This window comes from Octodon degus, unplaced genomic scaffold (assembly GCF_000260255.1).
Source record: "Octodon degus isolate 3935 unplaced genomic scaffold, OctDeg1.0 scaffold00123, whole genome shotgun sequence".
Lineage (NCBI taxonomy): Eukaryota > Metazoa > Chordata > Mammalia > Rodentia > Octodontidae > Octodon > Octodon degus.
Window position 1 is genome coordinate 3,624,279 of NW_004524699.1, and position 14,237 is coordinate 3,638,515.

A 14,237-nucleotide genomic window follows, 5' to 3' on the forward strand; every position below is an offset into this window, starting at 1 on the left:
AAGGGGTAAGTAGTGGCTACAGGTAAACATGTCCATCTTTATTTTTATTTACAGCAGTGGACAGGAGCAGGCTTCTGACAGTCGTGACCATCTCTGTCCTTCTGGGAATTTCGGCTTTCTGGGCACAGGGGGCAGAGAGCCCACCAGTGGACAACTGCATCCCAGAGAGCCCCAGCAGGCATCACCAGCGCAGCAATGGTTGGAGGAGAAGGGACCTGCCTGGGCTCAAGGGATAATTCCGGGCGTCCTGAACGAGCTCAAGTCTCCCATGGGGTGCTACCTCAGGCAGACTGGAGATGCAGCGCTGAGGCCAGCCCAGGTGACAGGCTCAGGCAGCGGCCTCACTTGAGGCTGTGCTGGCTCTCGCGGTGCCGCCGCAGGTCCACCTTGCGCTGGAAGCCCTTGGCGCAGAGGTCGCAGGTAAAGGGCTTGAAGCCCGTGTGCTTGCGGCTGTGCGTGATGAGGTTGGAGCTCTGGCTGAAGGCCTTGCCACACACCTGGCACTTGTGGGGCTTCTCACCTGGGGGTAGCGGGCACAGTGAGGTCAGCACGGCCTCCTGCACTCCCATGCTGTCCAGAACCACTCTTGGCCGCCGCTGGTGACCAGCCACTCTTGCCTCAGGACCCATGGGGAGACAGACAGAGGCCTCCCTACTCCGTTGGACGCTGGTAGAACAGGGCCCAGGACCCTGTCTACCCACTGAGCCCACAGCTGGCACAGGGCCCCCTATGGAAGGGCTCTGAACTCGAATGATGGTAAGAGGCGGATGAGTGAGTGAATGGATGGAAGAGTGTCTCCTTACTGCCCAGGGATCCTGGAGGACAGCAGCCTCCACCCCTGACGTCTAGGCCCTGGGAACCACCCTGCCTGCTCCTGCAGAGCCCAGGCCTGTCCCCTGCCCCACGTCATGTGGAGGTGGCCACTCACCTGTATGGATGTAGGTGTGCTTCTTCATGTCTGACTTCTGATGGAAGCGTTTGCCGCAGAACTGGCAGGGGTAAGGTCGGGTGTCCGAGTGGATGAGAAGATGTGTGGACAGGGTGGACGAGCGCTTGAAGGCTTTGCCACACATCCGGCACTCGAAGCTGCGCTCCTGCCGGAGGAAACGAGGCCCCTGGGGGTCAGGAGCAGGTGGGGCCTCACGGCCCGGGAGAGCCAAGCTGGACGTGGGGCTGGACCCGGCCGGGATCCCCTGAGGAAGAGGACACTCTGTTGGGGCGGCCTCGAGGGACCCAGGGACCACCCTCAATTGTTGCCTCCAGGTAGACTGAGGCGTGGGGCCTCACTGGCCTCCTGGGGAGGTTTCCACAGTATGCCTCTCCACATAAGCCTCAGGGACTGTTTGACTGACTGATGGGTTGCCTGACCTGAGAGGTTTTGCATGCGTTCACATTTCATTACCCCACAGTGAGTTCCCCAGACAGGGCAGTCTGCTCTTCCCGCCCAGTCTTTCCTATCTTCCCAGGTGAGGTGACTCATATCCCTGGACCAAGTACCCAGATGGCACCCCCACCACGTAGGCCCAAATGGGGTGAAGTAATGCTTACAGCCCAACTCTGGGGGCACTGAGGTCCTCAAAACTGAGGATCCCTGCCCGGGCCACCCAGGGGACAGGATGCTTCTGAGCACTGTAGACATCACTCCTCCCAAGTCCCACCGGGCAGAAGCCTCTCCCAGTGACACATGCAGCCAGCTCCACTGGTCAGAAACCCCAGAAGGCTAGAGGTGATTTTCAGGGACACACAACTCGGCAAGTGGGGAGTGAGGGTCCCCAAGCCTTGTGACCTCCCAGGGCCGGCCAGGAAGCCCAGCCCCGGCTCCCCAAGAGCAGTGCCCACCTGGGAGTGGACATGCGTGTGCTGCTCCAGGCTGACGGCGTGTCCGAAGGTCTTGCCGCAGACATCGCAGGCGAAGGGCCGAGTCCCGCTGTGCGAGCGGCGGACGTGCACCTCCAGTCCGTGCGGGGTGGAGAAGACCTGGAAGGGGCAGAGCCTGAGGCCGTGCGAGGAGGCACCTGCGGCCCCACGTCTGGCTCCGCACACGGAAGGCAGGGAGGGGTCGCTGCGCTGCTACTGCTGAGGCTCTCTTGCTGCATGTTCTGGGGAAGTCCCTGGCTCAACTTCCTGTCCAGAGTAGGGGCCAGAGAGGGATGTGGACCACCCCTCCCGGCCCCATCTACAGGCTGAGCAGGGCCCAGAGTCGGCCAGAACCAGGCATGAAGGCTGGTTCTTCTGTGTCCTTGTTGTGAGGTCTTGTCTTAACCTCTCTGTTCCCTAGATCTTCATCTACCCCTGGAGCTCAAGAATGCCAACCCCGCACAGGGCCAGGCACGCAGTCGGGGACCAGGGGATCATAAAGAGGACAAAGGGCCTGAATCTGCCTTCCTAGAAGCTTCCAGGGTTGACAGCCCAGGGCGCTTCGAGCTGCGCATGCCTGCAGAGCAGCGCCCGCCCTCACCTTGCCACACTTGAGGCAGTGGTACGTGTCCACACCCGGGGAGTAGCGCAGGCTGAAGTCCAGGGGCGGCTCTGCGCTGGGCAGTAGGGGGCTGCCGTACAGCCTCACGGCTCGCTCCAGGAAGGCTGACTGGATGGTGGACGGCGTCTGCGGGTAGCTGTGGCCGTAGGACGAGGCCAGTGCGTCCCAGGAGAAGCTGGGCTTGTAGAAAGGGGGCGAGTCGGAGAGCTGCGAGTCACTGTCCAGCGGTTGGGAAGCCACCGCGGGCCCCTCTGAGGAGGGAGTCGAAGGCATATACTCAGCAATTTACCTAAGGACAGGTCCCCTCTACTACAGCACCGCTGCCACCCAGCACTACCATGGTGGCCTTGGTCAGGGCTTCATTGCGCCCCAGATGCCTGCTTCCGGGGGCTGTGTCCTTCTGGTGGCTCTGCAGTTTTCCAGCCCAGAAGATCCGTGCTTACCCCAGACTGCTGCCCACCCGATTCCTCTGGGAATGAACATCCCCTCCATGACAAGCCATCAAGTGCAAGCCACAGGCTCCAGGTGGCATCTGGAAACCCCAAGAGACCCTGCTTCCGGCACTCATTTCCCTCTCTCCCTGGGGGCTAGCTGGGCAGGCCCGAGCTGGGCACCCACCTGGCCCCACAGCTGTCCTAGGCAGGCTCTGCTGTGGCTCCAGCTCTGGCTGCTGCTTCACAGTTTTCCAGTCGGAGTATGGGATTGGGAGCATCGTGCCCAGAGCAAGGCTGCTGCTCAGAACCTGGTTGCTGGCCCCTGTGAGGAGACAAGACCCTGGGGTCACCTTGCCACTGCTTCTGGGAGACCCGCAGGGAGCTAGTGGCCCAGAGGGAGCCCAACTGCTGCTGCTTCTGGCTGCTCCCACGTGGGGCTCTGCCAGTGGGTGTGATGCGGGAGGACCCCAGGAGCACCTTGGACGGCACCCTTGGCGGGCCCTCCGGCTGCGACCCCTACGTCCACAGTGGGGCAGGCACGGATGCCTAAGTGCCCGCACCCGGCAGGGTCGGCAAAGGCAAGGGTGTCATTCATTCATACAGCCAGCATCTATGAACTCCTGCCTCCAGGTTAGCAAGAAAGCACTTCAGGAAGCTGAGGCAGGGAGGTGCAGCAGGAGGCCAGCCCGGGGCACCACCTCACCAGGGCTCGGGGCAGGAGACCAGACCAGGTCCTCTTCCTTGGCGCGAGGCTGGTGGTAGGTGTGCGCCTTTTTGCTCTTCACCAGGAAGGAACGTGGCATCCTCAGTTTGTGTCCCCTGTAGGGGAGGCGAGTAGGAATACTGAGAGGGACAAGAAAAAACTTTCAAAGGGCTGGGAAGATGGAGCCCAGGGGTAGAGCTTCCCTGGGTCCCTCCTCAGTGCCACCAAAACAAAATAGACAAGATGGCTCCTCCTCCTGCCATCAGCCATGCTCTGGGGTGGAAGCCCCTGCTCTCCTGGACCTGTGGACCCTGCACCTGAGGGGAGGCAGAGCCTTTGTGGGGATGGAGCCGTGTTGGGATGAGGTCACACCCGGTCAGGTGGACTTTGACCAGTGGCCTAGTAAGAAGGTAGAAGCCTGGCCCCCTGGACACACACAGGGAGGAGGCCAGCTGGCTTGCACAATCCAAGGACCACCAGGGACCGGGCAGGCCCCAGGAGCTGGGCGAGACCTTGGAGAGGGAGCTGCCTCGCTGACTCTTTGTGCCCGCAGCTGGGACAAGATGACCCTCTGTGCTTCGCAGGCCACCTTGCTTGTGCACACCTGTTACAGCAGCTCCCAGGAGCAAGGGAACCCAGCCACCACACCTGCCCGAGAAGCAGTGCCCCTGCCTCAGTCAGACCCCTGCCCCTAAGAGGAGACACAGAGCATCTCCCAGGTCCCCACTTCCAAGCTGTGCCGAAGAGCCCTACCCCCACCCTGTCAGTGACACATGGGGTACAGTATGATAGGGCCCCTTGCCAAGGCGGGAAAGGGATTTCGGCTGCTCCTAAACAGCAGCCTGGGTGATAAGGACCAGAGGGAGGGGGCTGGGAGGCAGGAGATTAGAAAAGGCAGCCTGCGTCCTGCCTTTGGAGCCTGGGCCTGTAGCCAGGAAGAAGGGGCCCAGGCCAGAGCCCTGCCTGGGGGGCACCTATCACGGAGCCTAGGTGCCCCATCTTCTAAGTGGGGTCCTGACCCAGAAAGAGCTCATGGGATCTCTGTGTATTATGGAGAAGCAGGGCTCGGCATGGCAGCTGGCAGGCTTTGCCGCTGACCAGGTGCAGGTACCACTGTGGTGGTATCTCTGGCCACCGGAAAGGTCCTTCAAGGGCCAGGAGGAAGTAGAGTACTGTCACATCCCCAGGCCCATCCCATAGTGGGAGTACTTCAAGGACAAACCAGCCCTGGACTAGGACCACTAAGCTCCTCAGGGAGCCAGGCACTTGTTCAAGACCCTCCATGCTCTGAGCTCTAAAAGGAACAGAGGACTTGGCCCTTGGAGTCCCTTCCTCTCAGATGCAAGCAGCCTGAGACCTTATCTTCCAGGGACACCTCTTTCCTCTCCTGCCTCCCCTCCCCCCACACGCTCCCCACAACCGTTCCTCTTCCAAACACTTGTTTCAGGAAACTCCAGAGATGCCTGAGTCCGGGCAAGCCTATGTCTGTCAGTCCGACCCACGGCTGCACAGCAGGGATGGGAGTGGTCTGTGACACGGGAGACATGGGGGAGACATGGGGGAGAATGGTCCCCCAGGATTGCAGTGGCGAGCCCAGGTCCACGGACCTTGTGCAGTTGTCCAGCGTTCACTTTCAACGCACACAGGGAGCACAGGCCCGGGTTCTGGGGTCCCCTGTGGGAGGAAGGTGGTCTCCCTGAGCGCCTAGTCCTCCCCTTTCCTTCCAGGTATTCATTCTGAGCCCAGCAAAGGCCAGGTGACATGGCCAACACTCGCCCAAGCCCCCAAGCCCGCAGTGGGAGCCAGATGTACTCGGTGAACTTCCTTCTGGCCCCTGTTGGAAGAGTTAAAAAAAAAAAAAAAACAGGAACCAATCACCTATCCTGTAGTTAATTAACAAACACTCGGTTTTGATTCACACGGTTCTGAGAAGCAGCTAAGAGCAGAGATTGTGAAAGAAGCTCCGGATTTCTTCACAAAACAGAGGCGCTGATGGTATCGGGGCTCCGGAAGGAGGCCCTGAGTTAACATCTCCTCATAGCTCTCCATCCTGAGAGACGGTCCCTGCCATCCTGAGCCAGAATCTCGGCCGCGCTTCCTGAAGGGGCCCGGTATGCACTCGGCAGTGTCCTGCACCCCAATTTCCAGGGAGGGCCAGCTCAGTGGGCCGTTGGGTATCCTGCAAAGGGGCAGCTTGCTCATGCTGCCCAGGGAACAAGCCTGATTTTGTGACCTGGAGCTTGCGACCACATCAGCCACTGACCTGGGTTTGGCTTCCCTATCTCTCAAAAGAGACGGTTAGGCTAAGAGATTTCTAAACTTCCCTTTTGCTCTAAAATCCCATGTAGGATTCGTTGCTCTTCAGGGAGGGACTGACCTACCTTGACCAAGACCCTTGTCACATGGGTTCCCTTTTCAGGAGGGTTAGGCAAGATAGGGTGACCCTCAGGGCCTGCTACAGGGGACCCTCTGTGCTTCCATGCATTTAATGATTCCGAAAGGCTACAGGTGAAACACACACCAAACCCTTCTGCAGAGGCGTCATGGGGAGATGAGTTCGTGTCATTTTAGCAGAGGACTCCATGTGTCAAGTACACAAATCGACGACTGGGTAGAAACCTCACACCAGTGAGAAGGGGTCCCCGCTAGGAATGATCTGCACACCCACGTGCGTAGCAGTGTGACTCCCACCTGCCAAGAAGTGGAAGCTACTGAGTGGCTCCATCCACACATGAGTGCATAAGCAAGCTGTGGTCTGTGCCTAGCACAGGATGGATCGCTTGACCTCAGAAAGAAAGGACATTCAGGGGCACGCAGCCCAGTGAGCCCGGGAAATCATGCTACGTGAAATAAGCCACCCATGCAAAGGCCTGATGATTTGGGACCCCCACAGGAGTGCCTGGATGAAGCGAATATTGTAGACGCTGAAGTGGATTCAAGGCTAAAGGCGAGGAAGAAGAGCCAGCGCTCCATAGGTGTGGAGCTGCAGCTTCATATGCAGAAGCAACTCCAGGGATGGGTGGTGGTGCTGGCCGCCTGGTAAGGGCAGTAGACTTGACTATCACTGAGCAGCACACTTAAAAGAGGTTACCATGAGCTGGACATGGGGGCACACACCCGTAGTCCTGGCTACCTGGGAGGCTGAGGCAGGAGAACTGCTTGAGTCCAGGAGTTTATATGTGAGGGTGGGGGTGGGGTGGATTGGGAAGACGGCTAGGTCTGGCCTAGCATGTGTGAAGCCCTGGCTTTCAGCCTCAAAACAGAACAGAAAAAAAAAAAAAGCTAAAATGGCAAGCTTTATGGCAATAAGAACCCTTGAACTACTTCCTGTCTGTGTCAGTCACAGAGACCAGAGCAACTTTCATTGGTCAGAATTCCTGGAAAGAAACAGATGCGCACCTTCTCTCCAGACAAAGGGGTGACAATGTTCTGCCACAGCTGGAAAGGCCTCCGGGGCACGGGTTGGCAAGCAGGGTTCCTGTGGCACCCGATGGGCTCCCTGAGCTGCTCACCAACCCTCACCCACCTCCCCCTGCTCTCTGGAAGCCCCGCTGGCTTCTGGCTGACTTGGTCATCAAATCTAAGTCAGGTACAGCTCTCTGGTGCTTCCCAAGAGCTTTCTGCAGGGAAACGAGAGCACTGATCCCCAGAGCTGAGGGCTGGAAGGGCTAGGAGCACCTCTCCTCACCCCCAGAACTGCTGTGGCGGCTCGTGGAAGTTGCCACTTTGCCAGGCTTGAAGACCTAAGAAACAGGCAGGGGGGCAAGTGCAACCCCGCTGGCCTTTGAAGTGACAACTACAGATTGTCATCTCTTTTCATTGTCATTTCTTTCCTGCAGAAAGTGTCATTTGTCCTCAAAGATTTTCCAAAGCTGCAGACCTTTCCCCAAAAAAATGTCCTCAGGCTCACACCTATAGACTTCTCCCTAACAAACCCTGTTAGGAGCGTCTCTCCCCAATGCCCATGGACTCAACTATTCTCTCCAAAAGTAGGCAAAAAGGACTAAGCACAATCCCGCAGGCAAGAGACCCCAGACAGCAGCCCCTGTGCCCACCACAGTCCCACACCTCTGGAGGCCAAGCAATCTGGGCTTCTCCACACAGGGCTCAAGAGGGGAGGGCACCTGACCCCCAAAGTGTCCAGGAAACGTCTGTGATAGCTGCCTAGGACTGTGGGGCCCTAGGGGGTCTGTAATAGGAAGAAATCCCAACTCAAGCCCCTCCACACACGCGTGTGTACTGCACAGGTTGCTGGGAGATTGGGTGTGGGCACTAGCTGTCCCGTCAAAATCGAGGTTGGCAGAGGTCTGAATCCTACTCAAGCACAGGGTATCTCGGACAACACTGTCCTCACCCCCTGTCCCAGGGAAAAAGCTGTGTCCCCAAAAGGACATTTTTCAGCCCTCCTTCTTCTTCCTCTAACTACAAAAGGAACAAGACATCCCACTCCAAAAGGCTCACAGCCGGACATGCAAATTTCTCAGGAAAGGCGCAGGGGGGCTCCTCAGCACTCACCTGCGGGCTGTCCCTGCAGAGCCCCTCCGAGGGTCCTTGTGGTGGGAACCCCCAAGCCTGTCCCGGGCCGGCCAGACCGCTCTCCTCTCTGTCAACTTGGCGACTCCCTGCACAAACAGACACTTCTCCTTTTCTCTCTCTCTCTCAGTGTCTCTATGAGTTTTTTTTTTTTTTTCCTCTTCTGTTCCCCTCCCTGATTTTCAATCTGATTATTTGTGTCAAAATCTGGCGGCGAAGCGGCAGCCAATGGAGAGGGTGCGCGACCGGCCGCATTTGCTTATCAAAACTTTCCAGCGCTGGGGCCGCGCCGGCTGGCAGCACTGCCCTTGAGCCCTCGGAGGAAACTTCCTCCAGCAGCGTCCAGGGGCACCTGGATGAAAGGAGAGGCACGGAGGGCTGCAACGACACATTTTAAAATTAGAGCGTTTGTTTGTGCGCAGCACCTGACTTTGTACGGAGAGAGCCGTAACTTTTTCTCTTTTTTCCACGCTCGTTTCCTTCCGCCCTTCTCTCGTCTTCCTGTCCTTCCCTCGGCCTCTCCGTCGTCCCCTCCCCCGCCTTCGTTTTCGGCCCCTGTCCCTGTCCTTCTGCTCTTTCCGTCCTCTCCTCTCCCTTCTCCTCCTCTCTTCCCTCCTCCTTCCTTCCATCCCTTCCTAAGCTTAGCGCTTGGGCTCAGGGACGCAGGGACGTCCCGCCTGGGGAGCTGCTCCAGCCCCGCGGAGCTACAGTCCCTCGTGTCCTCGCACCGCGCTTTTGGGAAGAGACACCTTCTCCTGTCCCCGCGACATGACCACAGCACAGGGGGCGTGGCAGTGAGTTTGGGGCCCGGGTACAGATTGAGTGCAGGGTCCTGGGACCAGCGTGGCCGCCACCTGGCGGCAGCATAGGGGGTACGACAGCCAGAGCCGGCTTGGGGAGCCCCGATCCCCAGGAGAAAGAAAGCGAGGCGAGGCCGTGCAGCCCCAGTCCTAGACCCTCCACTCTGGCCTCCCTGCTCTGCCCAGGCTCCCTCCCGCTCTCGGATGAGTGATTTATTTCACGAGGTTTTGCATACCCAGAGGAGCCCGCAAGACAGCACAGTTAGCTGATTTGCATGTTCTCGCAGCCGGCGCTGGGGAGATTACACTTCCCGCAGAAAGCAAGCCAGCCCGACGACAGGAAGCCCCGATTTCAACTGCAAGTCCAAGGTTCGAGGTGCAGGGAAAGGGGTGTTTCTGGCCTTGCCTCTCTGCGGCTGGCCCAGCCCCGGAGCCCCCCTGGGGGTCACAACATGCGTGGGGGGAGGCGGGGTGCTGGGAGAGGCTGAGCGAGCCGTCAAGTGGCCTCCAGCGTGAAGCGCCCCTGATGCTCTCCACGCAGTAACGCTCACAAATAAGAAGGTCGTTTTCCAACCTCTCCCTGGCCGGGCAGCTCCTCTTTTATCCAGTGACTCACCCGCAGGCCCACACCTGGCCCTGGGAAACCCGCCTGTCCTTTGCTGCTCATTTTGTGTAAACATTTCCTAAGTTCCCGCAGCCTTCATTGCCCTCTTTAATGGTTTGCACCTCCCAGCTCTACCAAACACTTTTTCCTTCAGGGCTGCGTGTTTCCCCAGGTTGTCTCTGGTAGAAAACCACTGCAGGCCGCGTATCTAGTTCAACTGCCCCTCTAAAGCAGGGAACACACTGCAGGGGCTGCCGCACTTGCCCCTTGAGAAAGGGACTCAGGGACCTTTCCCGGACCAGGTCCCCGCCAAGGGTGTGAGACCAGCCTTCCCTAGAGTCCCTGAGATCCGTCCTCCAAGGTGGCACCCCAGCAGAGCCAGAGCCAGAGCCAGTGCGGCAGCCCTCCGTGGGCACCCTGAGGTCAGTGTCCCCACTCAGGATCCCAAAACCTCATTCATTCATTCATTCAGCCCCGGTGCCCTACAACCCCTACCTGCCCCTCCTTCCTCCCTCCTGGCCAAAAGCATGTTTAGGGAGCACACATAAGGCCCAGATCCAGGGTTCTGTCCGAGTCCGTAACAAAACACCACAGTCTAGGCCATTTATAAAACAGAAGAAATGGGTTTCTTAGAGTTCTGAAGCTAAACCCAAGATCAAGGGGCCGGCTGTCTTGTCTCTGCTTTGGAATCACATCTGTCACTGTGCCTCCATGTGGCAGAAGGGGACAGTGCTGGGTCCCACGCGCAGAAGAGACAGAGAAAGGTTGAAGCGCTGCTGCCGGCCATCTCCACCCATCCCTCTCAGAGGGGCACAGTTCATCCCCACAGCCTCCTGCCTCCCCAGGTTGCTGTCTCTTAAAGCTGTCATACTTTGTCTCCGTTCCAACACAAATTCTGGGAGGATTTTGCAAACGAGAACCAGGCAGAAGCCCTTATGAGCTCCTTTCTGGCCTCAGAAAAGGACAGGACCCCTCACATGTACATTTGGGGTGACAAGCCCTGAGGTGCACCATGTGGGATGCAGGGGGAGCTTGGGGCCTGGGAAGGGGAGCGGGTGGGCGCGAGCACAGGCAGGGAAGGCTGGGGTTGTGGCCAGGCTGTTGGCTGGGGATAGAGGCCAGAGGAGGAGCCGCGCAGGCACAGAGCGCCGGTGGGCAGGACTGGGCCGGGGCTTCAGCGGCCGCCTCTAGTGTGGATAGAGGGTGGACACCTAAGGCCTGGACGTTTATCGAGAGCTAAAAGCGGGGAAAGAGAGGAGATTCCTCCACAGCTTAAAACCCTCCTTGATTCCCTTTACCCACACAACAGAAGCCTCAGCCTCAGACGGCAGCACTCAAGGTTTTTCCTTTTTTCTGTTTCTTACTTAGATACTGGAGTTGAATCTAGGACCTTCGAAGCTTTTTTGGTTTTGACGCAAGGTTTGGCTAAGTCACTAAGTGGCCCAAGATGAACCCAAACTTGCAATTCCCATATACCAGCCTCCCCTAGCGCTGGGATTACAGGTGTGGGCCACCATTTATTCTTATTTATTATTTATTTATTTTTATTTATTTATTTCGACACCATGGATTGAACTCAGGGCCCTGCGCTTGCCAGGTGAGCTTATTCTACTAAGCTATCTCCCCTGGCCCCATTGGCCATCATATCCACAGTGTACTCCGCACTCTTCACAAGCACTCTTCCAAACAACACCAGAGAGCCCATCTGTCTGTCTATCTGTTTATTATTTTTGCAGTACCGGGGATCAAACTCGGAACCTTGTGCTTGCCAGGAAGGCACTTGTGCGCTGAGCTCTTTGCCCAGCTCCGAAAGACCCAATTTAAACGCATACAGCTACAAGAATGAAACATCTATTTCACATCACGGAAAGCTTTCAGCTTCAGGCATGGATCCAGGAGTTCAAACAATATGGTCTGGAATCTCCTGCCTCCGCACCTTGCATTCACTGTTCCCTCTGCCTGAACAGTCTAACTCCTGGGTCTCCCTCTGCAACCTCCTTGACCTACCCTAGGTTCTGGAAGAAACCTAGGACGGACTGTGATTGGCCAAGCCTAGTCTCAAGCGCATCATAGCACCAATCACCAAGGGGGGGGCGGGACATGGGCCCCTGTCGGGGGCTGACTACCGTGATGCTAGCCTGCTACCGTGATGCTAGCCTGGTGGCAGGGCTGGCTGGCTGGCTGGATGGATGGAAAGCACCTTGAGCACACCAGGCTCTCCATGGAGATGGCTCAGGATGCCGCGTGGGGTGGCTGAGACCCGGGGCTGTCAAGGTCTGCTGCCCACACCCTGCGCCACCCAGGGGGCCACTTTACCATGTGGCCACACACAGCGCGTGTGGAAACAGTTCCCTGCGAAGTGGCAGGCCTAATGTGTGAGTAGTAGCGGAAGAGTGCGAATGAGAAAATAAAAAATCCGCACACGCCCCTGCCGGACTCCCTTCACCTTGTGCATAGCTCTAGTTTCTCCTCTCTCCTCTCTTCTCGCACTGTCCCTCTCCCTCCTTTCTTCCCCTCGCTCCCACTCTCAGATTGACCTTCTCACTCTCCTGCTTGTGTCCCCTCACACCTGACTGAGTGCGCAGCCTCTTCTCTCCCTGCCTAGAGCCATCTCAGATGGGGCCAGGGAACACTCTGGAAACCGTGATCCTGGAGCGAGGTTCTAGGCTGTGTCCTCTTCCCAGGTGGCTGGGTCCTCAGAGGCGCAGGGAGGACAGATGGCCTTAGGGCTGCTGAGTGGGGGAACCAGGGGTGCTGGGCCAGGCCAGGAGGAGGGTGGCAGTGGAGTGCCGCTGGCTCTGGGGCCTCCCACAGCCCTGGCACCCTTGGGCCCCACTTCCAGCATTAGAGAAGGACAGGATGATCGCGGCGTCCAGCAATTCCTTCTACTCTATGGTAGCTTTTGACCTGGAATCTTCTTCAGAAAGTCTTCATTTTCCTCATAAGAAACAAAACCTTTCGGCCAGGCAGGATGGCAGTGTATACACCAGTCATCCCACCATTCTGGGAGGCTGAGGCAGGCCATGGAGTATCTCGGTGAGACCTTGTCCTGCAATCAGCAAGGGCTGGGGATGAGCTCGGTGTGGAGCCCTCAGCTCAGCTCCAGTACTGGAACAACACCATCGCGGGAGGAATGAGCCGCTCCAAGTGCAGGCAGGGCTCAAGCTCCTGGCCGGAAGTCTGGGGTGCGAGCTTTCCAGGTGGAGGGCCCCGGATGGGCCTTCAGCCCTTGGTGGCTGTCACAGAGTACTGCAGGTCCCACTTGCCCATCCCAGCATGCATCTCCTGCCTGGGGCAGAAGGGACGCCTGCAGCCCCTGGGCCATCAGTGTTGTCCCACAAAGGGGCCAGCTGGCACCGTGTCATGGCTTGAGTGGACAAGATAGAAAAGCACGGCCTCCTCCAGCAGTGGCCAGGGAGGGCCAAGGGGCAAGGGAGCCACCCGGGTCTTCGGAAGGGGAAGCTGAGGCCCCTTAGGGAGGGACTCCCAAAGTTACCTAGCAACTAAGAAACAGCCAGGACCAAGACCTCGGCTTCCTAACCCCTTTCTCGGTACTGACCCAGGGCCGTTGGCTGAGGGTGAAGCCAACCTTTTCCTTTCTTTCTTTGTTTAAATTTTGAGATAGGGTCTTGCTAAGTTGCCCAGCTTGGGCTCAAACTTGTAACTGTCCTGCTTCAGCCTCACAGAGCACTGGGTCACAAGTGTGCACCCCCACACCTGGCCTAGCTCACTTTACCAAACACAAGTCCCCGGGGCAGTTAACAGACCCAGTAACAAACATTCAGGTCCTAGTAGGTGGGATGACAGCATCATTCAGGGATTATGGCTGGGTCCTGACTCCCACCAGCAGCATCCCCCTGAGGTGCAGGAGCACCTGAGCTTTAGTCAGGAGCTGAGGGGCTGCGGGTGACCCTTCTGCCGGCACCGTGATGGGTAGCAAATGAGGCCATGTGTGCACATATATCCCATGCATGTTAACATGTGCTTTCCTTGTGTGAGCTGTGTGTCTCAGCGGTCACATCCAACACCTGGCTATAAAATGTCCGTTCTCCCTTTGTTGAGCTCCTCAGGAGCACTGGGGCAGCAGGATGGTCAGCGTTCCCCAGGCTCCTGTCACCCAGGCTGTGCTCATTTCCATGTCAGGTTGATGATTAACGGAACGCCTGGCAGCTGCTCACTGCCCGTGACCTCCCCTGTCTCCTGCCCTCACATCCTCGCAGGGCCGCCGCCCGGCAGTCTCCCTCTGAGGCTGCCTAGCTGGGTGGTGGATGAAGGCTTGAACCTTCACCCCAGGCCTGTGATGACGAATCCATGGCACGCATGCCACCACAGGCACGCTGTGCCTGCTGTGGGCTGGCGTCAAGAGTTGTTCTCTAAATGAAAACCTCAGTACTCAGGGTTTTTCTTTCTTTTTTCTTTCTATGCATCTAATACAGGGTCTCATTACGTAGATAGGACTCATAGTGATTCTCCTGTTTTGAGTCTCCCAAGTTCTGGGATTACATGCACACACCAGCACACCCAGTCTCAGCCACCCTCTCAGCACGCCGCAGGGACAGGGCTGGCACGGTGGCGCCGGGTATCAAACCCTTGTCCCTGCACCCAAGTGGGCGCTTTAGTCTGCTGAGCTATCTGGCCAGTCTTAGTACTCAGGTTTGCTTGCAGGCTCGGCACTGTGCGGTAC

General features: G+C 57.9%; 1 protein-coding gene across 3 annotated transcripts; it reads right to left on the reverse strand.

Annotated features, from left to right (window-relative positions):
• Positions 1–225: 225 nt before the first annotated feature.
• Positions 226–3,716, reverse strand: Gfi1b (growth factor independent 1B transcriptional repressor). Of its 3 annotated transcripts, none has more exons than XM_012516751.2 (6): positions 3,617–3,716; positions 3,098–3,235; positions 2,459–2,730; positions 1,840–1,977; positions 929–1,094; positions 226–520 (listed from the first exon to the last, which is right to left on the reverse strand). In XM_012516751.2, the coding sequence occupies exons 1-6, from the start codon at positions 3,714–3,716 to the stop codon at positions 342–344; spliced, it is 993 nt and encodes a 330-aa protein (XP_012372205.1). In that variant the 3' UTR covers positions 226–341. The 3 variants fall into 3 exon arrangements, with proteins under 3 accessions (XP_012372205.1, XP_023556265.1, XP_004640486.1); XM_023700497.1 differs by having other exon boundaries at positions 929–1,193; XM_004640429.2 differs by lacking the exon at positions 1,840–1,977.
• Between the last annotated feature and the right edge of the window lie 10,521 nt (positions 3,717–14,237).

Excerpts from the sequence above, each read along its gene's own strand:
- Gfi1b (XM_023700497.1), bottom strand. The coding sequence starts at position 3,716 with ATGCCACGTTCCTTCCTGGTGAAGAGCAAAAAGGCGCACACCTACCAC. Across the intron at positions 3,236-3,616 it reads GTCTCCTGCCCCGAGCCCTG|GGGCCAGCAACCAGGTTCTG; the intron begins GTGAGGTGGTGC and ends GTCTCCTCACAG. Across the intron at positions 2,731-3,097 it reads TAGGACAGCTGTGGGGCCAG|AGGGGCCCGCGGTGGCTTCC; the intron begins GTGGGTGCCCAG and ends CTCCCTCCTCAG.